This window comes from Pezoporus flaviventris, unplaced genomic scaffold, assembly GCF_033815535.1.
Source record: "Pezoporus flaviventris isolate CSIRO_AGI_PZ_B2104156 unplaced genomic scaffold, CSIRO_AGI_Pfla_v1 ptg000193l, whole genome shotgun sequence".
Taxonomy (NCBI): Eukaryota; Metazoa; Chordata; class Aves; order Psittaciformes; family Psittacidae; genus Pezoporus; species Pezoporus flaviventris.
Genome location: NW_026892741.1, coordinates 1,601,483 through 1,628,288, shown reverse-complemented (window position 1 = coordinate 1,628,288; position 26,806 = coordinate 1,601,483). Strand labels below are relative to the sequence as shown.

Here is a 26,806-nt window from a genome sequence, read left to right as displayed (position 1 = left end):
TTGTGCGGTTGCAGGGCTACGATCTCGTTGGGATCACGAAGGCGTGGTGGGATGGCTCCTGTGACTCTTTAGGAAGGACAGGGTGGGGAAATGAGGAGGGGGAGCGGCCCTTTTAGGTAAGAGAACAGCTGGACTGCATGGCGCCCTGCCTGGGGAGGCCTGATGAGCCGACCGAGAGCTTATGGGTAAGGATGGAAGAGAAGAGGGGTGAGGGTGGCATTGTTGCGGGTGTCGGGTATAGGCCGCCCGACCAGGAAGAGCAAGCGGGTGAGGCCCCCTAAAGACAAACAAGAGCAGCCTCGCGTTCGCAGGCCCTGGTCCTCACGGTATTGGCTGGAGGGACAACACAGCGGGGCATAAGCAATCTAGGAGGTTCCTGGAGCGTGTCGACGACAACTTCCTCACCCAAGCGATAGAGGGGCCAACGAGGAGAGGTGCTCTGCTGGACCTCCTACAGGCCAACAAGGAGGGGCTTGTTGGGGGTGCAAAGGCAACCTTGGCTGCAGTGATCGTGAGATGGTGGAGTTCAGGCTCTCGAGAGGAGGGTGAAAAGGCAAGCTCGCACCCCTGCACTGGAGGAGAGCTGACTCTGGCCTCTTCAGGCATCTGCTTGGAAGCGTCCCATGGGATAAGGCCCTGGGGGGAAGAGGGGCCCAAGAAAGCTGGTTCGTATTGGAGGGTCACCTCCTCCAAGCTCAGGAGTTGGTCCATCCCAAGGAGCAGGAAGTCTGGCCAAAATGCCGGGAGGCCCATGTGGATGAGCGAGGAGCTCCTGGGCAAACTCAAGCGCAAAAAGGAAGCCTGCAGAGGGTGGAAGCAAGGACCCACCCCCCTCCAGTAGGTAAGACAGGAGATGATCTAGTGACAAGCACCGAGGAGAAGGCTGAGCGGGGTACTCAACGATTTTTTTTCCCTCCGTTTTCACTGGCAATCACTGTTCCCAAGTGCCTCAAGTCCCTGAACCTCAAGGCAGGGACTGGGGGAACAAAGTCCCTCCCATCGTGGGAAACGACCCGGTTCGAGACCGCCTGAGGAGCCTGAACATGCACGAGTCCGGCACCTGGGGTGGAACAGCCCCACGCACCGGTATATGCTGGAAGCCGACTGGCTGGAAAGCAGCTTTGCAGGAAAGGGGGGGGGCGGTCCTGGTGGACACCAAGTTGAACGTGAGCCGACAACGTGGCCTTGCCGCAAAGGCGGCTAAGGATATCCTTAGCCCGATAGAGAGGAAAGCAGGGGTTATAGAAGCTGCAGTACCCAATCAAATTGCTCGCTATTCCCCAGGGATGCAGGGCACCCTCGGGCAGCTTTGGGGGCGCTGCCTCTTTTTGTAAAAGCCTCCTACCCAGGTCAGCACAAAGCCTCTCTCGATCGGCCCTCGAGCCACCAGTGCTGAACACGCGCTTTGTATTTTATTTGTGCTTTCTTTTCTCCCGGGAGGCGTGCATCTTAGAAGCGCCTGCAATTGAAGCGGGGCTTTCAGGGAGCAATTCAGAGCAAGTTCTGTTGGTTCTGCGAAATGTTCCTAAAAGTTAAGGCCCGCCCCGGCAGAAGCAGTCATTTGACTGGAAGGAGCAGCACCAAAAAGCCACGGGCACGTTTGGGGTGGAGTCGATGCGGTAATAAATACGAGGAGCCAGTAGTTCTAGCTACAGGAGCCTCTTCGGAGGCCTCGTTTCCCGCCCACAGGGTCGCAGCACTACACGGCGCAGACCCCTGCGCGGCCTCGCCCGGTGTGTTCTCCTTCGGCGCCCCAAGGGCGCGCAAACTCCCTGAGCCCCTGTAAGCAGCATGTCGACGAGGGCTGATCCGCCAAGGGGGCGGGGACAAGCGAAAACGGCAGGCGAGGCAGCCAATCGAAGCGCGGGATCGGCCGGCGGCGATTTGGCGGTCCAATGGGCTCTGCGGAGGGCCTGGCCGAGCGGAGGAAGCGCGGGGGCGACAAAGGGCTTTGTGGTGGCAATCGAGATTGTCGGGGCGCGGGCCGCGTGGCCCGGTGGCGCCGCTACTGTCTTCGGAAAGTTCATCGGCAAGACGCTTCCCCGCCAGCGTCATCTACGAGGACGAGGGGAATGAGGAGGTGGGGGTAGCCCCGGCTTTGCTCTGTGCGCGGTTCCTCTTCCTTCTCCGCTCCCACTCCCGCTGCCCCCGCGCTCGCAGGCTCCCTGAGCCGAGGACCCGTTGCGCGGTGGGTGCCCTGGAGCGGGGCAGGGCGGGTGGCGGCGTTGCTGCGGGTGGCTGGAGGGACGGACGGGGCCTCTCTGGGATGTTGCGCTCTCTACTGCACCGTCCCTAAACCGTCGCGCTTTTTCGGTGCGCCGCCCCCGTCCCCGGCTGTCGCGGCGCGTACTGGGTTGCTGGTGCTGTCCGGCTCGCCTCGGTTCCCAGCCCCACCGTGCCGTGTGCGCGCGCGCGTAGAGGAGGGCCTCTGACGGGAACGCGCTTGGCGTAGGCCGCAGACGTTTGCCGCGTGATATCCCTTTGGCGGTGCAAGTCGCGCAAAGTTGGCTGCCGAGGGATGGGAGCGGTCCTGCCTCGTGTAGGATGTTAGCCTTGAAACCTTAGATTAAGCGCGCGCAGCCAACCTCCTCGGGGCTTCCGGGGTGTGTGTGATGTGTGTACGTATGTGTGTAAACAGCAAACGTCTGAGCAGTGACCGTAATGCGTTAGTTCTGCGTTGGAGACACGGAAGTCTTGATGTGCCTCGTAATACCATTGTAGAGATTTCACGGCTCTGCCGTGCTGGGCTTTCTTTCTGAACAGCCAAACTGGATTATTTAAGGCAAAGAATGACAGCGTTTCTTAGTTTTCTATTGCAAAAAGAAGAAAAAAATCTAGAAACCGGCCAGGCTGCAAAAGCTTCTCAGACCTTGTTTTGGTGGTGAAGGGGGACCGTGATAAGAACAGGCTTGCAAGGCTCACGGATGCTGGCGCACTACAGCCTGCTAGGAGCCGGAGTGAGCTGCTTAGGTTGTTTGGGGGGGGGTGTTGGGGAGAAGCAGCCCTCACGTACACGATGTTAACTTTCAGTTAGTATCCCGTTGAATTTTGTCATTGGGGTGCTGATGATGAGCAGTTCGGGATGTCTTCTGCTTTTGAAGGTAGGGTTTATGCGCAGTACAGAGGACAGGCTCGTACTACGCACTTGCAGGCTTCCTGTGGTTATGCTTTGGTTTAGTAGTTGAGCTCCCTGTACCATGGAGAGTGTATGGCCGCTCATCTTGCGCTTCACTAAATTCTTTGCTGATTCAGTTAAGCCGTTTGTCTCCTGCCTCTGTGTGGACCACTTCTCAAATTGACAAACTGCTTAGGAAATGGCCATCCCGAATTCAAACCTGCTGGAGGTTGCTAATCTGAAGTGCTGTCCCGTCTCCTTGCCCCCGTCGTCTTGGATGCCGAATCCCAGTTCTGGAGGGGGGCTCTGTAACTACGGTGGGTTTTGCGTATAGAAAGCGTTAATATCGCGTAAGAGAACTCAGCGTTTCGGCTTGTGTTTGGGGTATGTGGTAATCTGCTTCAGTGCGAGTTCTTGGGGGCGTCTTGATTTGCTTCAGCTATTACCTTTTTCTGGAGCCAACTACGTTTTAACTGCTTACTCTTCCTCCAGCGCCTTGTGTTCCATGAGCTTTCACCCCAAGCTCCGACGCTTTTCCTAGTCATGCCTAAGGAGGCAATGATCAGGTTATCTGAAGCAGAAGATCCTGGTGAATCTGTAAGTACTGTGGAAGCCTTCTGTGTGCTAAACTGTACCTGTAGTTAGTTCCTCTTTCCCCCGCCCCCCTTTCCCTCTTGATAGGGCCCAGCAGTAGGCTCTCTTGGGTTTTCTGGCTTGTAATGGAGTTGAGCTTTCTGACTAAAAGTAGTGAGCTAAAGCAATGCTCATCCCTGGGTATGTAGTTCTGGTGCAAAATGCAGCGTTGTTGTGGAGCGCAGTCTGCTGCCTATTGTCGTGGTTTAGAGTAAGAGCGGTAGTACTTCTGATATGGGGAAGAGGGCTTGGGGGTTTTGGCAGGTCAGGGGTGAGGAAGGGCAAAGCTGGCTGAGAGGTGCTGGATGCTTCACTTTTAGCTATAAACGTCAAGTTCAAAGGCTCTGTAAACCCACGCAAAAGGCAGCCTAAAGTTTATTTCCGGCTAGAATTGCTTACGTCGCCTGAAGATATGAATGGGGGCTTTAACCCGGAGACAAACTTAGCTTCTGTGGTTGTTTAGTACTCTGTTAGTGTCTAGCTTGACAAAAATTGAGTAGCTCTTCGCCCCCCACCCCCTTATAGCGTGCATAGTCGGTCTTTGTAGCTCTGCTTGGGAAACGTTGGCTGCGGGCGGAGAGGCAGTAATTTTGAAGCGCAGCGGTTGACTTGCTAGGAATTGGCTATCTGGTTTCTCTGGGTGGTTCTCTGCTCCCGTCCCTTCCCTTGCCGCCCCCTTTGTGTGTGGCTTTTTATTTACTTTATTTATGGTTTCGTGCTTCCTTCTCCAGCTTCTCGGGCGTTTAATGATTGTTGGCAAGAAGCGTGCTGCTCACCTGGGCCCGCCTGATGGATTCCGGACGGTTGCGGGTGAAGGGCCAGAGGGTGGGCAGTCTGTCCATCACGTGCACCTACATATTCTGGGTGGCCGTCAGTTGGGCTGGCCGCCTGGCTAAGGCTTTTGTCCCCCAAGAGTTGCTGCACGTGTACAAATCATCACTGGATGGATTTTTTCTGTTGCCCGTCAGTCTAGCCACTGTTGGTGTCTAATTTCTCGTGAGGCGTGTCTGTGGAAGGTAATAAAAGCTTTGAGCGGCAGTTGCACAATAAAGATTTAGCATGGGGATATCATCTCTGTCTTGTGCATCTTACTGAGGGGAAATAGTTCTGCAAGGTAAAACGGTGTCTCCCCGGAGCGTAAGCATGTGGAATGTTTCGGTCTGTTAACAGTGTTGCGTAGATAGATAGTGATTTGCCCAGTCATTTGAAGCGTGACAGGGGAACCGCACAGCAGTCTCCTGCGTCTTGTTGGGTGCAATCTCTTAGCTTTTTGGGAAGTGGGATGCAAGTGTGCATACAGCCAGTGTAGGCTGCTGCTGAACCTCTAGAGAAGACTGTATGCGACGCTAGAGGCAGGCCGGCCGTACAAGGGCGGTTTCATCACGGTGCAGTGTGCTGGGAGCATCCGATTCCTGTTGGAGCACTCGATGAATGGCTGTGTAGTAAGGCCCCGTTGATATCCCTTTTCTGGTGAGGAGGGGTATATATGGTAGGAGAAAACAATTGGCCTGAATGGCAGCTTTGCTGCTTCCATAGCACAGTGGACAGTTGTGGAATTTGTCAGTTTGGGTCAGCTGTCCTGGCTCTGTCCCCTCCCAACGTCTTGCCCACCCCCGGCTTACCGGATGCTGGGGGAAAGGGTGGTTGGAGAGACAGCCTCCATGCTGTGGGAGCACTGCTCAGCAGTAGCCAAAACACTGCTGTGTTATCAAAGCCCTTCTAGCTACAACTACCAAGCGCAGCACTATGAGGGCTGCTACGGGGAAAGTTGCCGCCGTCCCCGCCAGACCCAAACCAAAAGTACATGACAGGGAGACGGCAAACTTCATCTTTCTTTTTTTCTTTTCGGTGATCAGGTTAAGTTTGGTGACGCTGGCACGTAAGCAACCCGAGGACTTGACCTTGATTTAAGCTTTCCCGGGAGGCGATGGAAACTGATATAGGATGTTTCCTTGACACCGCACGGGTGCAGCGAAGCGGAGTGCAATGCAGCGCTTGCTTACTGAACGATTGAGCTAGGTAACATCGATTGTTCTGTCTGTGCAAACTCCCTAAGGTATTTAGGAGGTGTTCCTACTTCCGGGGGCAGGGGAATTTTGAAGAAGCTGGTATGGCTTGTACATTCAGAGGGACTGGGTGATTACCGTCGGTTTTGGAAGCCTGTGGTGCCTGGTGGAATTGATGTCTCTCCTCACAGGCAGCGTTGGAGAGAGCAAAGGGTTATTAAAACAGCCCCCCCCCCCGCGCTGGGGAGTCTACCGCATCCCTGGGGACGTTGTTCCAGTGGTTGATGGTTCTCACTGATTAAAAAAAACCCAAAACAACCCGAACGCAAACCCCAAACCCCAAGTTTGTCTTGTATGGAGATGAAACCTCTCTCCTGGCACAGACTTGTACCTGTCGTCTCTATGTGGCTCCTTGAGAAGAGAGTGCCTCTGTCCTCTTTTTGTAGCCTCCCCTTTAAGTAGTGGAAGACTCTGCTGAGGTGTGTTGTGTCGTCCCCGTGTCGTCGTCCCCCCCCCCCCCCCCCCCCCCGAGCCTTCTCTTCTCCAAGGGAAAAAAGACCCAACTCCTTCATTCTTTGCTCACAGGGCAGGTTGTCTGGCCCTTTAATCATCTTTGTGGCCCTCCTCGGGACCCTCTCCAGTCTGTCTGCATCTTTGTTTGAATTGCGGTGACCAGAACCGGACACAGTGCTCCAGGGGTGGCCGCCTCTGCCAGAGGAGGTCAGGGTCTGCCCTGTGGCAGACACGGCTGGTTCCAGGCAGCAGGTCACCTCCAGCATTTGCATGTAAGCAAAGAAGCGCCTACGAGGCGGCGTTTTGGAGAAGTCCCCAAAGCCCTTTCTAGGGAGCCAACATGCTGGGGTGCCTCTCTGAAGTGCCTGTACGCGATCGCACGCAGTATGGGGAATAAGCGTGAGGAGCCGGAGATGCATGTGCGGTTGCAGGGCTACGATCTCGTTGGGATCACGAAGGCGTGGTGGGATGGCTCCTGTGACTCTTTAGGAAGGACAGGGTGGGGAAATGAGGAGGGGGAGCGGCCCTTTTAGGTAAGAGAACAGCTGGACTGCATGGCGCCCTGCCTGGGGAGGCCTGATGAGCCGACCGAGAGCTTATGGGTAAGGATGGAAGAGAAGAGGGGTGAGGGTGGCATTGTTGCGGGTGTCGGGTATAGGCCGCCCGACCAGGAAGAGCAAGCGGGTGAGGCCCCCTAAAGACAAACAAGAGCAGCCTCGCGTTCGCAGGCCCTGGTCCTCACGGTATTGGCTGGAGGGACAACACAGCGGGGCATAAGCAATCTAGGAGGTTCCTGGAGCGTGTCGACGACAACTTCCTCACCCAAGCGATAGAGGGGCCAACGAGGAGAGGTGCTCTGCTGGACCTCCTACAGGCCAACAAGGAGGGGCTTGTTGGGGGTGCAAAGGCAACCTTGGCTGCAGTGATCGTGAGATGGTGGAGTTCAGGCTCTCGAGAGGAGGGTGAAAAGGCAAGCTCGCACCCCTGCACTGGAGGAGAGCTGACTCTGGCCTCTTCAGGCATCTGCTTGGAAGCGTCCCATGGGATAAGGCCCTGGGGGGAAGAGGGGCCCAAGAAAGCTGGTTCGTATTGGAGGGTCACCTCCTCCAAGCTCAGGAGTTGGTCCATCCCAAGGAGCAGGAAGTCTGGCCAAAATGCCGGGAGGCCCATGTGGATGAGCGAGGAGCTCCTGGGCAAACTCAAGCGCAAAAAGGAAGCCTGCAGAGGGTGGAAGCAAGGACCCACCCTCCTCCAGTAGGTAAGACAGGAGATGATCTAGTGACAAGCACCGAGGAGAAGGCTGAGCGGGGTACTCAACGATTTTTTTTCCCTCCGTTTTCACTGGCAATCACTGTTCCCAAGTGCCTCAAGTCCCTGAACCTCAAGGCAGGGACTGGGGGAACAAAGTCCCTCCCATCGTGGGAAACGACCCGGTTCGAGACCGCCTGAGGAGCCTGAACATGCACGAGTCCGGCACCTGGGGTGGAACAGCCCCACGCACCGGTATATGCTGGAAGCCGACTGGCTGGAAAGCAGCTTTGCAGGAAAGGGGGGGGGCGGTCCTGGTGGACACCAAGTTGAACGTGAGCCGACAACGTGGCCTTGCCGCAAAGGCGGCTAAGGATATCCTTAGCCCGATAGAGAGGAAAGCAGGGGTTATAGAAGCTGCAGTACCCAATCAAATTGCTCGCTATTCCCCAGGGATGCAGGGCACCCTCGGGCAGCTTTGGGGGCGCTGCCTCTTTTTGTAAAAGCCTCCTACCCAGGTCAGCACAAAGCCTCTCTCGATCGGCCCTCGAGCCACCAGTGCTGAACACGCGCTTTGTATTTTATTTGTGCTTTCTTTTCTCCCGGGAGGCGTGCATCTTAGAAGCGCCTGCAATTGAAGCGGGGCTTTCAGGGAGCAATTCAGAGCAAGTTCTGTTGGTTCTGCGAAATGTTCCTAAAAGTTAAGGCCCGCCCCGGCAGAAGCAGTCATTTGACTGGAAGGAGCAGCACCAAAAAGCCACGGGCACGTTTGGGGTGGAGTCGATGCGGTAATAAATACGAGGAGCCAGTAGTTCTAGCTACAGGAGCCTCTTCGGAGGCCTCGTTTCCCGCCCACAGGGTCGCAGCACTACACGGCGCAGACCCCTGCGCGGCCTCGCCCGGTGTGTTCTCCTTCACACGCACACACACACACAAACGGGATCCCACAGACACACTCTTACAGTTACAAGACTTGAGACAGAGACTAAAATTCAACCAACCAACCGTTAGTAACACAGTTATAATATCCTGTCACCTCTACCAATATCCCAAGAACAAAGTCATTACTGTAAGAAGCCACAAAATAAGGCAAATACCAGTAGAATCAAAAGCAGTTCTTTCTAACCCCTATGGCTCAGACCATATTGTAACATTAATAGGGGGGTTTCCTTGAACAATTTATAGTTGACGAGCCTGTCAGTGTCCCAAGAAGGATGAGACCCTTGTGTCCCACCAGCCTGTCTGCGTCCCACTGTTGGAACAGTACTGGACAGCTGTTAGCAGCGAGGAGAAGCAAGACTCGCCAACTCAGTATGGGCGATAAGCAAACTTCTACTTTTTCCGTGGTGCACATCGCTTATATCGGCGTGGTGTTAGCCACGCCTACTAGTCACAATAGTATTGGTTAGTTCTACTCTGCTTCCTTTACATTCTCCTCCCACATCCGGTTTCTGGTTACCTGTGAGGCCTACACTTTGCTTTGCTCGCACAAGGCCTCTAAGGATCCATGGCCTTGCTCTTGGAGCCATTCTGCAACAATTCCCCCTTTTTTCTTTTGTATGAGCAAAACATTGTGGGTCATTCTGTTCACTTGTTTCATTACACAACTATAAGCAAGTCCAACAACTACAATGATTAAAATAACAACGATACATAAGCGCAATCCTTCAAATAGCAGTGTTTTAAGTCAATCTGTAATGCCCCATGAGGACAACCATTTAGTTATCCCTAGGTCATTGCTCACTTGCAATTGTTGAGTAAGCTGAGCCAGGGTTTTCAGCTGTGCGTGTATCGAATTAGAATGATCAGAAAAATTCATACAACACATTCCATCAAACTTTTCACATCCATGTCCCTGTTCCAACAACAAAAGGTCTATAGCGGCTCTGTTCTGCAGTGTTGCATGTCTTATGGAGTCTACATCAAACAACAAATCAGAAATTGCCTTCGATGTAGCCTTTGTCTGCTTAGCAAACCAGCAACCTAGCTTGTTTAACTGAGCCAAGGCCCCGGCCAAAGCACTTACAGTGATTTGGCATATTATGATTGGATACATGTCTTGAAGACCCTTAGTGACTAGCATATAATTGGTTAAACACAGGTGTGAGAACTCAACCTTGAAAGCTTGCCAACAGTCCACAGTTCTCATTAACTTGGTGAATTCCAGCCTCTTATCTTGCTTGCTTAATCTTCTTCAGGCCTCTCATGGCCTTGCTGTATCTTTCAGGATTATTCAGAGTTTATGTACCAATTATGCATTCTCCCGTGAGAACACTGTCTCCACATCTCCCCCCTTTTGTTTTATATCCAGTAACAAGTCGCTACTACAGCAAGGCACACACATATTTACATTAGCAGAGTAACTATTACAGGGTGCAGCAGCATGTTGAAGATGCTGGTGGTAGCGAGGGACTAGCCAAAGAAATTTCTTACCAGTAGAATTCTCCCACCCTCTTAATTTGTTCCATTACCTGCATTATAACACTACCATTGTATTAAAATCTTTCTAGCTTTTGCCTTAGCATTTTCTAGCAGCTACTGCAAATTTCCATACTCTAACATCTCTTTTACAAGTGACAAATCTATACAATACAAGGTGTAGTTTCTTATTAGCAACTAGCTAGTAAATACAGGTGGTTTTATACACAAAATCACAGCCTCTAATAATAGCTACTTTACAAGCACACATATTCAGGATGTTACTTTGCAGTTGACCCCAAGTGATGTTTTGCAATCATTCGTTTTTCTCTTCTTCTATCTCATTCTGCTTGGGGTATTCACGGTCAGCTCCTGTAGCTGAGGCATCAGGTTTCTCCATTTGTCTGTCCAGCTCATGGCAAGCCTTGACAAACTTTGCAGGGAGTCGCCCCGTGGACCTGTAGGCAAGAGGACACAAATATACCCCCTCCCCCCAGGTTATCAGTTCTTGAGAAGTAGACAGGTTAAACTGCATATTTGCAGCATCATTACTCTCTCTCCTGCCCCGCCCCCCCCCCTTTTTTTTTTTTTCATCCCTGCAAATGCCTGCCTGCTGGGCAGCAGCTATAGCAGCCTGCCTGCTTCAGCAGCAACCATAAATACCTGCTGGCAGCCGCACTTTTACATTAACCCTTTCATGCCCGAAATGTTAAACAGCTACCCGTTGAAAGCTTTTACATGAACCTAACAACAAAAAAAAATACACAGAACACTGACTGCCCTCAGCACACACACACACACATGCGTATGGGATCCCATAAGCACACGCCACACAACTACAATATCTGAAGCACAAAATCCAGACAATCATTACTCACACTACAGTTCCGCGTACAGAACATGGCACAAGGACCCTGTGGAGACTAATAGCAAACCAGCTCCGAGAAGCATCACTGCAGTGCGAGGTGGCAGGCTCAACCTTAGCGGGCATCCCCGCAGAGGCTCTGCCTCCCCCACATCGTATGAGACTTGGGCTTTTATACTGACCAAAATGCACACTCATTCCGACACAGGTGGCCAGCCTGTGCTGGAAGAAGTGGCCAGCAGTATCTACAAAGGTCTCCAAAGGTTGATAGAAACCTAGACATACTCATTTTTACCAACTTCTAGTACATGAGTGTCACAGAGAAACTGTATGAGCTCCCCCTGTCAATCGCAAGAAAAAATCATAACAATACAGCTTGAGTATAAGAGGATTTTAACCCATACGTGGTCACTGCTTGTCAGGCCTCCTTAACTATTTTGAGATCAAAAGCTTCCCACTCTTTAGCCCCCTGCCGTGTAGTAAACACAGGATATGCAGAGAGGCCCATTGCATAAAATTCACCAGTAATGATCGCATCTTTGATTAACCCATGCCAACAGTGCGCAGGATTTGTGCCCCCCCATACCCCTCCCACCCCCTCCCCCTGTTTGCCTTCTTTAAGGAAGGGGTTTTACGGAGGGTAAGGTGGAGGCGCCGATGGAGATGTGTCAATCCGAGTCTCGAGGGCTTCAAGCTTTTTCATCAATTGTTGCAGCTGAGCGTCTCCAAGGCCAGTAAGTAGTTGCTGATGAGCTGAGCAGACCGACCCGGGAGACAGAGTCAGAGTCTGGAAGCAGAGGATATAAATCTGGCTCGGATTCAGGGGACTCGGGGTCTGATCCTGGGTCAAACTCAGGGTCTCTGTTGTTCGCAGCTATGTCTTTATTGTCAGATGTCTCTCATTCAGTATGTGGCCATCTGCAGACCTGGCTCCTCCGTAACTGAGTTAAAAATTTCCAATCTAGGGCATAATGGGTTGGAAAGGCTCACAGTTCCTTTAAATCTCCCGCTAGCGCATAATCTCTATTTTCTACTGCGTGCTTCAAAATGGCGCCCCAATCGATCCGGCGATGAGGCACCACCCTCTTCCTTTCAGCTTCCTCAACATTCATCATGCGTATCCCTTCTAATATAATTTCTCTGTCCTTTTCAAAGTCCCTAGTTTTGGAACTGGGGTGGTGGGGGAGCAGGGAGTTGCACCTCCTCCACTGCACTTTCTGATGAAGAAGGAGGGGGAGAAAAGGAAGTGTGGGGGGGAACCCTGTGCTCCAAGCACAGGGAGCGCCCCGCGAGTTGGGGGAAACGAGTTGTAATCTTCCCCCGGCTTCAAACGACTGGGGACGTCTGTTCCTAATTTTTCTGTTGCTACAGCGGCAGTTTTCTTTTCCGCCTTGTATCTTTTTATACAATTTATTACTTCTCTCCGTGGCTTACCGAGTTTCTTTGCTGTTTTATCATCATTAAGCATTGAGTCAAATAGTTCATCACCAAACTTTTGCCACTCACTCTCCTCAAAAACTGTATTAGGATCTACAAAAAATCCCTTAGCCTTCCCTACAGCCACTAGACCTGCTAGCTGCTTTAGAGTCTCAGGCTTAATTCCCTGCTTTTGTAAAAAGCACTGTAATCAATCAGGGGCTACCTCTTGGTCCATTTTCATGGCCGGCCTTTTCCGGATCATCCTCTTCTGGATCGTCCTGTAACCTCGGTCTCCGGATCGTCCAGTACTGGATCGTCCTCCCGATGCAGGTGTATCTGGCTCGCCCCAGAGGCAGACTCCTTTTGGTCAGTCCAAGCACCCGGGTCAGTCACGCCACCGCAGTAACACTGCCCGCGCTCCCCGGCCGCTGCTGCCGGTGTCACTCACTCGCCATTCCGGGTCCCTGTTACCCAGGGCCCTGTTATCCGGGTCCCCGCTAGCCGGGCCCCTGTTATCCGGGGCCCTGTCATCCGGGGCCCTGTATTCCGGGTCCCCGTCATCCGGGGCCCTGTATTCCAGGTCCCCGTTATCCGGGGCCCTGTATTCTGCGTCCCTGTTTGGGTGCCATTTGTTAGCAGTGAGGAGAAGCAAGACACGCCAACCCAATATGGGTTATAAGCAAGCTTCTACTTTATTCGTGGTGCACATCGCTTATATCCGCGTGGTGTTAGCCACACCTACTAATCACAACAGTATTGGTTAGTTCTACACGGCTTCCTTTACATTCTCCTCCCACATCCGGTTTCCGGTTACCTGTGAGGCCTACACTTTGCTTTTTCTCGCACAAGGCCTCTAAGGATCCATGGCCTTGCTCTTGGAGCCATTCTGCAACAGACAGCCCACTATAGGAGGGTGATTCGACTAACCTATTCAGGGACCCACTCTGACAGCATCACTGAATCAAATCCCGTATGGGCTGTTGATAGCACACTGGACCCAAAACCATTTCCACAAGACACCCCTGCATCTTGTAGGACCCAAACCACAAGATGACCCCTGCTTATTTATAACAGTCTGTCACTGATACCAAAATCACAAGACCAAAATCCTTAATGTAACAAGCCACAAAATAAATCAAATACCAGCAAGATCCAAAACTATTTCCACAAGACACCCCCTGCGTGTTGCAGGACCCAAACCACAAGAAGCCCCCTGCTTCTTTTGGGTGTATAGCAGTAAAATCCAAAACCTTTTCTACAAGACGCCCACTGCGTCTTGCAGGACCCAAACCACAAGAAGCCCCCTGCTTCTTGTGGGTGTATACCAAACAGATGCTAGCATCCAGGTATACGCCTTTACCTACGAGATTTCCTATCTCGATTTACGGAAGGCTTCCAAACCTTGCTTACGCTTACGAAACGAACCCAATTACCAATTTAGTCTTTATGCAAGATGCCCCCTGCACCTTACAGACTGTACAAAAGAAAAGAATACCTTTTATGAAGATGGTCATTGTCTGCTCCCGCAGTGATCCAAATGAGTCAAGGGGTCCCTCCGGGAAAATCTCCCAAGGGCCCTAGGGAGCCCTATCCTCAGCGGGTCCTGCAGCCGAGCAGAGAGGGTCCCATCTGGGTCGCCGGATTGATTCGGAGAAAACTCCAGGAACAAACTTGCCAACAAAGTTTTCAAGCTGACAAGTAGGTATTCTTTATTGTGGCGTCAGGAGACATGGGGGATAGCTCCTCCTAACGTGTGTCCCCCTATTGCTACACAAGCCGTCCTTATATAGTCCCTGGGTATACATACATATTCATGAGGCTACATATAGATTACATCATATTCCAGAAAGTTCCCCGCATGCATACAGAATTGTGGTGGTGGTCTCTGAGGGTTGTTTACTTCTTCCAACAATCTTCATCACTTCTGGCTGCCTTTGGAGCATGCGCAGTAGATGCTTATACCAGCTTAATTGGTTTGTTAGCACCACAGACATAATAATCCTCCTGTCCTCCTACTTATCAGTTAGTTTAGCTGTAGCCCATCCTGGACACCTGCCATTCCCAGATATTCCTTATCTCTGTGTCCTGTTCTTCTAGACTGTTTTTCTTAAAACTATGTCAACTATAACGATTTATCTTGTACAAGAATTCTCAGTATGTTCCCTAGCTGTAGTCTACTTTTTTTCTGTGTATCATGCACCTCAGTAATTTTCCATTGCTACTGTTACAAAGCCTTCAAACTTAACGCTACTTAAAACTGATTCTAAAGGTTTATATATTTCATTTTGTAATTTTGTGCTCCCCCTTGTCTCGCCACCAAATACCAAAGTCCAGACAACCAAAACCAAACAACCTTTTACCCACCGCACAGGGCATCCCGCTGCACCTTACATAGAAAGGGACCAAAAAGAATGCATTTTTAAAGAAATAAAATCAGCAGTCTTACCGAGCTCTTGAGTTGGTCCGGGGAGCTGTGGTTCGTTTCAGAGAAACTCCCCCAATGCCAGCGTGAAGGTCCCAGATCCCTGGATCCACGGGAAACATGGGAGATGGTCCCTGTTCAGGCACCAAATTGTTACCATAAAAGTCGGTCAGACAAACTCTCTAAGACTCAATTTGGTGTTTTAGAAAGCAACCATAATTTATTGCAGCGCTGGGCCCGGACACGAATCATTTCGCAAAGGTGAGCGCACCTGATACTTGCTGACAGTGGCTGCATATTTATCATACTTATGCATATTCATAGCTTTTCTGGGAACTAATTATAATATTTGCATCCTAATTGCACATGCACTTTCTTGCTGAATGGGGGTCTCTGGTGGTTGCTGATAGTCTTCCTCGCTGTGTTTACTGAATGACCTCAGTGCTTGCGCACACTTGCAATATCCTAGTGCCGAGTTAGCAGTTGGTATATCCTTGCTTCTGTTCTGCTTCGGTCTCCCTCCATGCTGGGTGCCACTCTGTTATCTTGAAGGCTGACATCCCTGGTCTTATTTACTGTCTTCCTAGTTGTTATCAGTCCCATGATGTTCCTTCCCCCATTATCTGAACATTCCTTTCTATGTGTTACTAAGTTAGAACAGTTTGGCCTATTCTATTATGTTAAAGGCACACACACTATTGTTAGTTTAAGATTTCAGGTTACAAAACCATAACAGAAAAATGGGAATATGTCCCTGCAAATAAATGCTATTTAAGAGAATGATATTATTATGTTTTAGCTTTCTGTTTTACAGGAACTACAGAATCTTTCCGTCCTCATATGTCTTATGGTCGCTTTGGGCGATGCCATTACCACAGGAAGATATCGGAAAAGGACTGACATCTCACTTGTGCGCTGGAGACGGAAGAGCAGCACCACACCTCACAGACAACAAGATAATTACATCTGTAATGTGAATGAACCTTGCCTTCATAGCTAATTCAGCATTTTCCCCAGGAGTACACCTGTGGACAACCAGTTTGTCAGAAAAATGCTACAAATTAATGTTTGTACACCATCAAACAGATTAAGATGTAGTAACTGTAGCTAATGCTAGTATTGTTGTTATCAAATGTTGTAACCTTTCTAAGTGCTTGCAATCACTGTTCTAATAGTACAGAAAATGTATACAACCTGAGTAGTAGTAGTGGGAATACAGCTCTAGCATCCTTCAGTGTGCATAATAGTTGTTATACTCATTTTATTAACAATATGGACCTCCTGTCTATGGTACCAGTCATGAGACATTGTGCCTCATGTGTCTCCGTCGTGATCGGGAATCAAAGGACCAAATGTAATGCATGGGACACTAGCTGAGAGTTGATTCCCTCTCATGTCTGAGAGAGATAGCAAAGTATGTGAAAGGCAAGGGATGTGAAAGATAACAGGAAGGGATTCTATAGGTAAATTGCAAATAAAAGACAGACTAGGGACAACGTGGGCCCTCTCCAGAAGCTGTCAGGAGAACTGGCTACACAGGATTTGGAGAAGGCTGAGGTTCTGAATGACTTCTTTGCCTCAGTCTTCACTGGCAAATTCTCTGACTGCACCACCCAAGTCTTGGAAGGCAGACACAGGGACTGTGAGAATGAAGACCTTGGGCCCACTGTAGGAGAGGATCTGGTTTGAGACCATCTTAAGAACCTGAACCTACACAAGTCCATGGGACCTGATGAAATCCATCCGTGGGTCCTGAAGGAGCTGGCAAATGAAGCTGCTAAGCCACTGTCCATCATATTTTAAAAATCATGGCAGTCAGGTAAAGTTCCTGACAACTGGAAAAAGTGAAATATAACCCCCATTTTCAAGAAGGGGAAAATGGATGATCTGGGGAATTACTGACCAGTCAGTCTCACCTCTATGCCTGGCAAAATCTTGGAGCAAATTCTTCTGGAAGGTATGCTAAGGCACATGAAAAACAACAAGGTGCTTTGTGACAGCCAGCATGGCTTAACTAAGTAGAAATCCTGCCTGACCAATTTGGTGGCCTTCTATGATGGGGCTACAAGACTGATGAACAGGGGTAGATCAGTTGACGTTTTCTACCTGGACTTGTGCAAAGCGTTCAACACTGTCCCACACAATATCCTTGTCTCTAAACTGGAGAGACATGAATTTGATAGGTGGACCACTCGGTGGCTGGATGGCCACTAAAAATTCAAATAAACTTTAAGTACATTTTATAAATCTAGCGTGTCTTTAAACCTGATGTACAAGCTTATAAATTTCTCCACTAAGAACATGACAGAGGGGTTTTGTTTTCTATCTGCCAAACTAAAATGGTAAAAAAATTGAAAGACATACATTATTACTGAGACTCTCAATATTCCCTTTCTGGAATCATTAAGGAAAAAAAGTTCTGAAAAACCCACTCGCAGGTATCCCAGTGAGCGGTTGCATGGTATTTTGTTGATGGCTGAGGTTAAACCATGACAGTCTTTCTGCCTTTCCCAGTTTGATTCACTGCAGGCTTCATTTCAGAACCAATCTTTGAGCCATCTGAGACTGCATTATTACAGGACACTGTTGTTTAAGAAATTGAAATAAGTAAATTTGCATAAACACAATCTAAACCAGATATGGTTGGTTGTTTACCTGGGGAACAGTAACAGCCTAAACTGTACCACATTTAGTGCCTCCTGCAGCATTTTTTCCCCTAAATATGGCAAATATAAATGTCTACCATGTTTGGTCACGAAACCTAGATTGTCTCCTTGAGTTGCGATGCCCCAAACTGGTCTGTTTAAAAGAGGAATTAAAAAAAAAAAAGAGAGTGAATGTGTTTATTGGAACAAAGAATTGAAATTATGTTGGCACAAGCAAAAAAAAAAAAAACAGTATTGTCCAAATTCAGAAATTGATTGCAGGCACAGACATGGAGGATTGGCATAGGGATATCTGGGGAGATTCTGATGAGGGTAGTTCTGAAGAGGTGGAGGAACTGGAGGAAAGGAACGTGTTGCCTCTTATTAAAACTGAAAGGCACACGGGTCCACAAGGTGTCAACTCCCGAACCATGGTCAGCACCTGAGCTCAATGAATTGCAAAACAGAAAGGGAGTATTTGTGGAGAGTCTCTCTGACAGAGGGAGATCAGATACTGTTAAATGACAAAGCAAGCGGGGTTTGGGGTCCAGGAGTGGTTTTGAGCAACAGACCAGCGGGTGATTGCTCAATAACCTCCTGAGGGCTTATTGAGCTGGGGGCATAGACTGCAGGGAGAGCGGAGAGCCTGTCACTGCTCAAGTGAAAGGACTGTCCAGGCTACCGGAGGGAGTACAAAAGGTTGCTTGCATCCCAACAGTGTGTGAGAGAGGGTTGCATGGAGTACTGATGACTGCTCTGGTAGATCCCAGCCACCTCAGAACCTTCATTAGAGGATTACCAGATGCCCTGAAAATATTTGTTCAGTCTCTTAGGAAGAGAATTTAAGCAGCCACTGAGTACAATTGGCAAACCTCTCAGAAACACACCCCACCCCCCCCCCCCCCCCCACACACACACACACACACATGAATGTTTTGACTTGGGCAGAGTCATTAATACACGGTATAGTCACCCATGGGTGTGAGATGGGCTGGACCGATCCAGAGGGTGGCATGGACAGGAGCAGGAGGGTCCAGCAGGTCATTCACAAACCCCGCCCTGGCCACTCGGCTGGGATCCCAAACCATCTTAAGACAGACCAGGATGAACTCTAGATTCAGAAAGAAATTATCTTTGGCACTTAGGAGCCCAGAAAGACAGGCAACCACCCCCCTCCAGCAACGGTGCCATTAAACCTTGTGCACCTTTCCGGGAGGACCTGAAGGGGTTAAAAAACTAGAAGCCGCTGTTTGGGTCTCCAGCAGCTGACTCTGCATAGTGAACACCTGCCAGTAGTCCACTGATAAGGAGCCCTATATACATATCCCTGTGGGTCCAAAGCGAGTAAGTCTGGAATTTTTAATTCATACAGGGGCCCAAATTAGGGTTTTAAATAAGCAGCAAGTGGAGAAGTTAGGAATTAAACCATCAAGGAAAGCTATAAATATAGTGGGGGTAAATGGTGTAGTGGAAAAATTCCCCTTGGTTTGAACTCAATTCTGTTCATCTGGGGAGAAGAGGATGACAGCTGTGGAAGTGGTTCTAAGTCCTCACAAGGAAAATATATTAGGATTTTACATACTAGCAGGCAAGCAATGGTATCTACCCAATGGCAGGGCATGGAGTTTTGGATGCAGAGAGGCAAAAGTTGCTCATGCAAGGCTTTTGCAGGCTGTCCCTGCACTACAACAACCTAGAACAACCTGTACCTCTCAATATCTGCTGCCAATCACTGCCAAATGGGGCACCTCTGAAGTAATTAAAGAACTAGAGAAGAGACACATTGTAAGTCGTACATGCGCCCCTTATAACTCTTCAGTCTGGCCAGTCCGTAAGGCTGATGGCCAATGGCATTTAACAATTGATTACAGGAAATTGAATAGTTGTGGAGGCAGTGTTCTCACAGGAGAATGGATAATTGGTACATAAACTCTGAATAATCCTGAAAGATACAGCAAGGCCATGAGAGGCCGAGGAAACTTAAGCAAGCAAAATAAGAAGAAGCTGGAATTCACAGAGCTAATGAGAACTGTGGACTGTTGGCAAACTTTTGAGGTCAAGTTCTCACACCTGTGCTTAACCAATTATATGTTAGTCACTAAGGGTCTTCAAGACCTATCCAATTGTAATATGCCAAATCACTGTAAGTGAATGTAAGAAATAGTATATAAGGAGTTAAGGATTTGTAATAAACGGCTTTTGTCTGATCATATTGATCTCTGACTGGGTCCATATATTCTGTGGCAAATAGTAATAATCACTGACTGCTGCTGTTCCAAGCATAACCTCTGTAGTGACAGCAATACAAGCTGCTGCCCACCCCTGGATGACCACTCTAGATGTTAAGGAAATGTTTTTTATGGTTTCCCTAAGCGAAGAAGGCAAACCTCAGTTTACTTTCACTTGGGAGGGGACGCAATACACCTTTAACCAACTCCTGCAAGGGTATAAACACTCCCCCACTAGTGCCCAAAATGCTTTAGCCAAGCTCCTCAGTAATGTGGAGGTGCCAGCAGGCATCCACATATATCAATATATAGATGATATCCTAATTGGTGGAGACAATAAAGAACAGGTGGGGCAAGTGGCTGGATCCATCTGGACCCTATTGAATAAAAACGGGCTAAATGTTCCACCCTGCAAATTCCAAGGTCCTGGACAAGAAGTTAAATTCTTAGGGGCTTGGTGGGTAGTAGGAGCTGTTCAGTATCTGATGATACCCTCTCAAGTATCAAGAAAGGACAAACCCTGGGCAATAAAACAGAATTTCAATAGTTGCTAGGCACATTAGGCTATTGGAGAAAACATAAAAAAGGGGTTTTGGTAATTGCTTGACCATTACACAATTTGCTTTGGGAAAAATAAGGTATGGGACTGGACTCCACAACTTATGGAAGCCCTTAATAATCTGAAAGATTAACTCAAAGCCTATAAGAGACTGGGTCTACTGCACCAGCAGGATATGTTAAGACTAGAGTGGTGATTTGCCACCCACACTTCATACTGTGATGTGTTACAAAAGGGACCATGAGGACTGGCCAGGCCTCTACTGTTTTCTTCTACCTCATTAAAGAAACAGAACAGCAGTACTTGGATTGGGAAAAGGGGGTCCTGTCCCTCACTAGTGCAGTTAAGGAAGCTGAAAAACTATGCACATCGCAAGATGTTATAGTACAGTGCCTTGGTGGGTTGGTGGGAGTGTGATACAGTCAATCTGCCAGGTCTCCCATATTTGTACTACAGCCATCATCCTCCGTACCAAAGAGGCTTTAACCGTTTGGCTTGTTTAATTGCAGCACGTTTCACATTCCTGAATAAACTGAGCAGTAGTGTCCATTGTTAAGTCCACCCCTCAATCACAAGCCCATCTATATGTTGCATCTCTGCCCTGATGGTCTGAAGTGTCATGGGCCCACTGGGCCAAAAATAATTCACCCTTCTGTTGCCAATTTAAGTCCAACTGAGCCACTTCAATCTTAGCAGCTTTATCTACTTGTTGGTTGTTCTGATGTTCCTCAGTGGCCCGACTCTTGGGTACATGAGCATCTACGTGGCGTACCTTCACCACCATGTCCTGCACCCGGGCAGCGATATCTTGCCACAGTGCAGCAGCCCAGATGGGTTTATCTCTGCGTTGACAGTCGCTCTGCTTCCATTGCTGTAACCAGCCCCACAAGGCATTTGCCACCATCCATGATTCAGTACAGAGATAAGGTACTGGCCACTTTTCTCATTCAGCAATGTCCAAGTCCAGCCAGATGGCTTTCACCTCTGCAAACTGACTTGATTCACCAAGTCCTTCAGCAGTTTCTGCAACTTGTCATCAGGGACTCCATACAGCTGCTTTCCATCTCCAACACTTCCAAAGCACTGGAGGGACCCACTGGACTACATACTTGCCCATACTGTCCCACGCACTCTGCCACTCATGACTGTCCATCCTCAGGGAAAATCTCTTGGTGGCCCTCCTACATCATCATCTAATCCTCGACAAGACTCAAGCCAGACCCTGCTTAGCTTCTGCGATCAGACAAGATCAGGCATTTTCAGGGTGGTCACGCCATAGGCAAAACATAGAGAACATATGCAGCAACAAGCTGGTTCCCAGCAATAGGAGCAGGATGCTTTCAAGGGCATTGAAAAGATATTCAGGATCTTTAAATCTTCCAGTATCTACTCCCACTGTAAATAGTCTGGTGGGGGAGCAGAGGGTGTGAGGGAATGTCTCCTTCATAGGCTGACCACTTGAGGAGAGGAGAAGAGATGTGTAATTGCTAAACATTTCCATTATATACCTCTGTCATGGTTTAAACCCAGTCAGGCAACTCGTTCACTCACTCCCCCCCCTTCTTGCGCTCCCCCTACTCCCGGAGGGACGGAGAGGAGAATTGAAAAGAATGCAAATCCCATGGGTTGAGAAAAGAACAGTTTAGTAACTAAGGTATAACACAAATCACTACTGCTACCACCAAGAATAATAGTGATAAGGAAATAACAAGGGAAGAGAATACATCAACTCACCACCAGCCAACCGATAACTCGTCCCTCCCCCCAGCCCGACCAAGCACCGACTGATAACTCCTCCAACACCTGCAGTCCTAGCCCTTCCGGGTAACTCTCCGTTACATCCTGGGCATGATGTGCTGTGGTTTGGAATACCTCTCTGGCTAGCTTGGGTCAGGTGTCCTGTTTCTGCTTCCTCCCAGCTTACCCTCCTCCCTGGCAGAGCATGAGGCTCACAAAGTCCTTGGCCAAACCAAAACATTAATGTTACCAGCTCTGTTCCCAGGCAGAAAGTCAAAACACAGCACTGCACCAGCTACCAAGAAGGAGAAAAATGACTGTTGCAGAATGATTCCAAGAGCAGAACCATAGAGTTCTGGAGGACTGTGCAAGCAAGGCAGAGGGTGGCCTCCACAGGTGGCCGGAGACCGGACCTGGGAGGAGAATATGGAGGAAGCTGTGGGGGGCTAACCAATACTCTTGTGCCAAGAAGGAGAGGCTGAATACCACTCCTATATATGTGTGAACTGCATCACAAATAAAGTAGAAGTTGCTTATCACCAGTATTGGGTTGGCCTGTCTGCTTCTCCTCGCCGCTTACAAATGGCGCCCGAACAGGGACGCAGACTACAGGGCCCTGGTCGCTGGGGACCCGGATTACAGGGCCCCAACTAGCGGGGACCCGGGATACAGGGCCCCAGTCGACGGGGACCCGGATACAGGGCCCCGGTCGACGGGGACCTGGATACAGGGCCCCGGTCGACGGGTACCCGGAACGGTGAGTGAGCGGCGCCGGCGGCAGCGGCCGGGAAGCGCGGGCAATGCTGCTGCGGTGGCGTGACGGACCCGGGTGCTTGGACTAACCGAAAGGAATCCGCCGCTGGGGTGAACCAAACACTGCTGCGTCGGGAGGCCGATCCGGAGACCGAGGTTACAGGACGACCCAGAAGAAGACGATCTGGAAAAGGCTGGCCATGAAAATGGACCGAGAGGTAGCCCAGGACTTATTACAGTGCTTTTTATAAAAGCGGGGAATTGAGCCTGAGACTCTAAAGCAGCTAGCAGGTCTAGTGGCTGTAGGGAAGGCTAAGGGATTTTTTTTGCAGATCCTAATACAATATTTGAGGAGAGTGAGTGGCGAAAGTTTGGTGATGAACTATTTGATTCAGTGCTTAATGATTATAAAAAGGCAAAGAAACTCGGTAAACCACGGAGGGAAGTAATGAACTGTATAAAAAGATACAAGGCAGAAAAGAAAACTGCCGCGGTAGCAACGGAGAAACTAGGAACAGACGTCCCCGGTCGGTTGAAACCGGGGGAAGATTACAACTCGTTTCCCCCAAGTCGCGGGAGCACAAGGTTTCCCACACCCCCCCACCCCCCTACCCCCCACCCCCCCCTTCCTTTTCTCCCCCTCCATCAGAAGGTGCCGCGGAGGAGGTGTAACCCCCTGCTCCCCCACCACCCTAGTTCCGAAAGTAGGGACTTTGAAAAGGACAGAGAAAGTATATTAGAAGGTACACGCATGATAAATGTCGAGAAATCCGAAAGAAAGAGGGCGGTGCCTCGGCACCGGATCGATTGCGGCGCCGTTTTGAAGCACGCAGTAGAAAATAGAGATCATGCGCTAGCGGGAGATTTAAAGGAACCGCGAGCCTCTCCAGCCCACTATGCCTTAGAGTGACAAGAAAAAAAAAAAAAAAATAAATTTTTAACTCAGTCACGGAGGAGCCAGGTCTGCAGATGGCTACATACCGAACGAGAGACATCTGATAAGAAAGACACAGCTGCGAGCAACGGAGACCCCGAGTTCGGCGCAGGATCAGCCCTCGAATCCCCTGAATCCGATCCAGATTTATATCCTCTGCTTCCAGACCCTGACTCTTCGTCTCCCGGGTCGGTCTGCTCAGACTTACTGGCCCTGGAGACGCTCAGTTGTAACAATGGGTAACCAAAGATGTGATCATTACTGGTGAATTTTCTGCAATGGGCATCTTTGCATATCCTGTGTTTACTACGCAGCAGGGGGCTAAAGAGTGGGAAGCTCTTGATCTCAAAATAGTTAAGGAGGCCTGACAAACGGTGACCACGTATGCGTTAAAATCCTCTTATACTCAAACTGTATATGTTATGATTTTTTCTTGCAATTGACAGGGGGAGCCCATACAGTTTCTCTGTGATACTCATGTATTAGAGGTTGGTAAATATAAGTATGTCCAGGTTTCTATCAACCCTTGGAGACCTCCGTAGATACTGCTGGCCACTTCTTCCAGCACAGGCTGGCCACCTGTGTCGGAATGAGTGTGCATTTTGGTCAGTATAAAAGCCCAAGCCCCATGCGATGTGGGGGAGGCAGAGCCTCTGCGGGGACGCCCGCTAAGGTTGAGCCTGCCACCTCGCACTGCAATGATGCTTCTCGGAGCTGGTTTGCTGTTAGTCTCCTCAGGGTCCTTGTGCCACGTTCTGTACGTGGGACTGTAGTGGGAGTAATGATGGCTTTTGCAGGGACTTAAAAAAAAAAGGGGGGGGGCGGAGAGAGAGTAATGATGCTGCACTTAACCTGTCTAACCTGTCTACTTCTCAAGAACTGAAGAACTGATAACCTGGGGGAGGGGGTATATTTGTGTCCTCCTGCCTACAGGTCCATGGTGACTGCCTGCAAAGTTTGTCAAGCCTTGCCATGAGCTGGACAGATGAATGGATAAACCTGATGCCTCAGCTACAGGAGCTGACTGTGAATACCCCAAGCAGAATGAGATAGAGGAAGAGAAAAAAGAATGACTGCAAAACATCACTTGGGGACAACTGAAAAGTAACATCCTGAATATGTGTGCTTTAAAATAGCTATTATTAGCGGTTGTGATTTTGTGTATAAAACCACCTGTATTTACTAGCTAGTTGCTAATAAGAAACTGCACCTTGTATTGTATAGATTTGTCACTTGTAAAAGAGATGTTAGAGTATGGAAATTTGCAGTAGCTGCTAGAAAATGCTAAGGCAAAAGCTAGAAAAAATTTAATACAATGGTAGTGTTATAAAGCAGGTGATGGAAAAAATTAAGAGGGTGGGAGAATTCCACTGTTAAGAAATTTCTTTGGCTAGTCCTTCACTGCCATCAGCATCTTCAACATGCTGCTGCACCCTGTAATAGTTACTCTGCTAATGTAAATTTGTGTGTGCCATGCTGTAGTAGCGACTTTTTACTGGGTGAAGCAGGTGAAACTGTGCATTGACAGCAAGGTGCAAGGACTGAGGCTGACCAAATGCCTGCTACCACAATCAAGGGCAAGACTGGGTTGGCTTCTGTGTTTGCCACCAAGAAGAACCTTTAGCTCCGCTGTTGGCTGCAACCCAGCAGGTGTGTAGCGGTGGGGACACATGCCATGCCAGACCTTGATGTGAAGGATCAGAGAGCTATACAGCCTGTTATCAGAGAGCCATACAGCAGAAAAAAGGGGCAGGCCCAGGCAGCCTCTAGTTGGCATATGTTGGGGATATAATCTAGCCCAGATCCCCTGCTCAAGTAGGGCCACCCAAACCCTATATAAAACATAAAGGGGGAAGATGTGGAGACAGTGTTCTCACGGGAGAATGCATAATTCCTACATAAACTTTGAATAGTCCTGAAAGATACAGCAAGGCCATGGGAGGCCTGAAGAAGATTAAGCAAGCAAGTTAAGAGGCTGGAATTCACCAAGTTAATGAGAACTGTGGATTTTTGGCAAGCTTTCAAGGTTGAGTTCTCACACCTGTGTTTAACCAATTATATGTTAGTCACTAAGGGTCTTCAAAACATGTATCCAATCATAATATGCCAAATCACTGTAAGTGCTTCAGCCAGGGCCTTGGCTCAACTAAGCAGACTGGGTTGCTGAGTTGCTAAGCAGACAATTCTACATCAAAGGCAATTTCTAATTTGTTTTAATGTTGACTCTGTAAGACATGCAACACTGCAGAACCTTTTGTTGTTGGAACAGGGACATGGATGTGAAGAGTTTGATGGAATGTGTTGTACGAGTCTCAGATTATACTAATTCGATGTACGCACAGCTGAGAACCCTGGCTCAGCTTACCCAGCAATAGTAAATGAGCAGTATTCTAAGAATAATTAGATGGTTGTTTTCACGGGGCATTACAGGTTGAGTCAAACACTGTTTAAAGTATTGCACTTATGTATCATTGATTAGGTTAATCATCATAGCTATTAGACTTGTTTATAGTTGTGTGATACAACAGGTGAACAGAATAACCCACAATGCCTTGCTTGCACAAAGAAAAAGGGGGGAATTGTTGCAGAATGACTCTAAGAGCACAACCATAGAGTTCTGGAGGACTGTGCAAGCAAGGCAGAGGGTGGCCCCCACAGGTGGCCGGAGACCGGACCTGGGAGGAGAATGTGGAGGAAGCTGTGTGGGGCTGACCAATACTCTTGTGCCAAGAAGGAGTGGCTGAATACCACTCCTATATATGTGTGAACTGCGTCACAAATAAAGTAGAAGTTGCTTATCACCCATATTGGGTTGGTCTGTCTGCTTCTCCTCGCCGCTTACAAATGACTGCTACTGCTGAACCCAGGACAACCTCTCAAAGTATAGAGGCGATGACCACACCTGGAACGCAAGCCAGATCAATGACTCTGTTGTATTACAAGTCATTACCATAAAGTACAGTGAAATATGAACCTTAGCCCAAGCCCCCCAGCCGATAAACACTAAAACAGCAAATATCGGCTGTAAGTAAGGTACAACATGCTGGCTCATGTTCAGCTGGATGTCAATCAGCACCCCCAGGTCCTTTTCTGCTGAGCAGCTTTCCAGCCACTCTTCCCCAAGCCTGGAGCATTGCAAGGGGTTGTTGTGGCCCAAATGCAGGACCTGGCACTTTGCCTTGTTGAACCTCATGCCACTGGCTACCGCCCATCTATCCAGCCAGTCCACATCCCTCTGCAGAGCGTTCCTATCCTTCAGCTGAGCAACACACCCAGCCAACTTGGTGTTATCCACAAATTTACTGAGAGTG

The 26,806-nt window shown here is 49.2% G+C and overlaps 1 protein-coding gene across 1 annotated transcript; it reads left to right on the top strand.

The window, feature by feature from the left end:
* The first annotated feature begins 1,295 nt into the window (after positions 1 to 1,295).
* LOC133262192 (adenosine 5'-monophosphoramidase HINT1-like) lies at positions 1,296 to 5,604 on the top strand. The gene is given in 4 exon segments (XM_061441134.1): positions 1,296 to 2,040; positions 2,042 to 2,080; positions 3,608 to 3,712; positions 4,480 to 5,604. Coding segments are annotated over 4 exon segments (558 nt in total). The 5' UTR covers positions 1,296 to 1,791; the 3' UTR covers positions 4,645 to 5,604.
* The last annotated feature ends 21,202 nt before the right edge of the window (positions 5,605 to 26,806 follow it).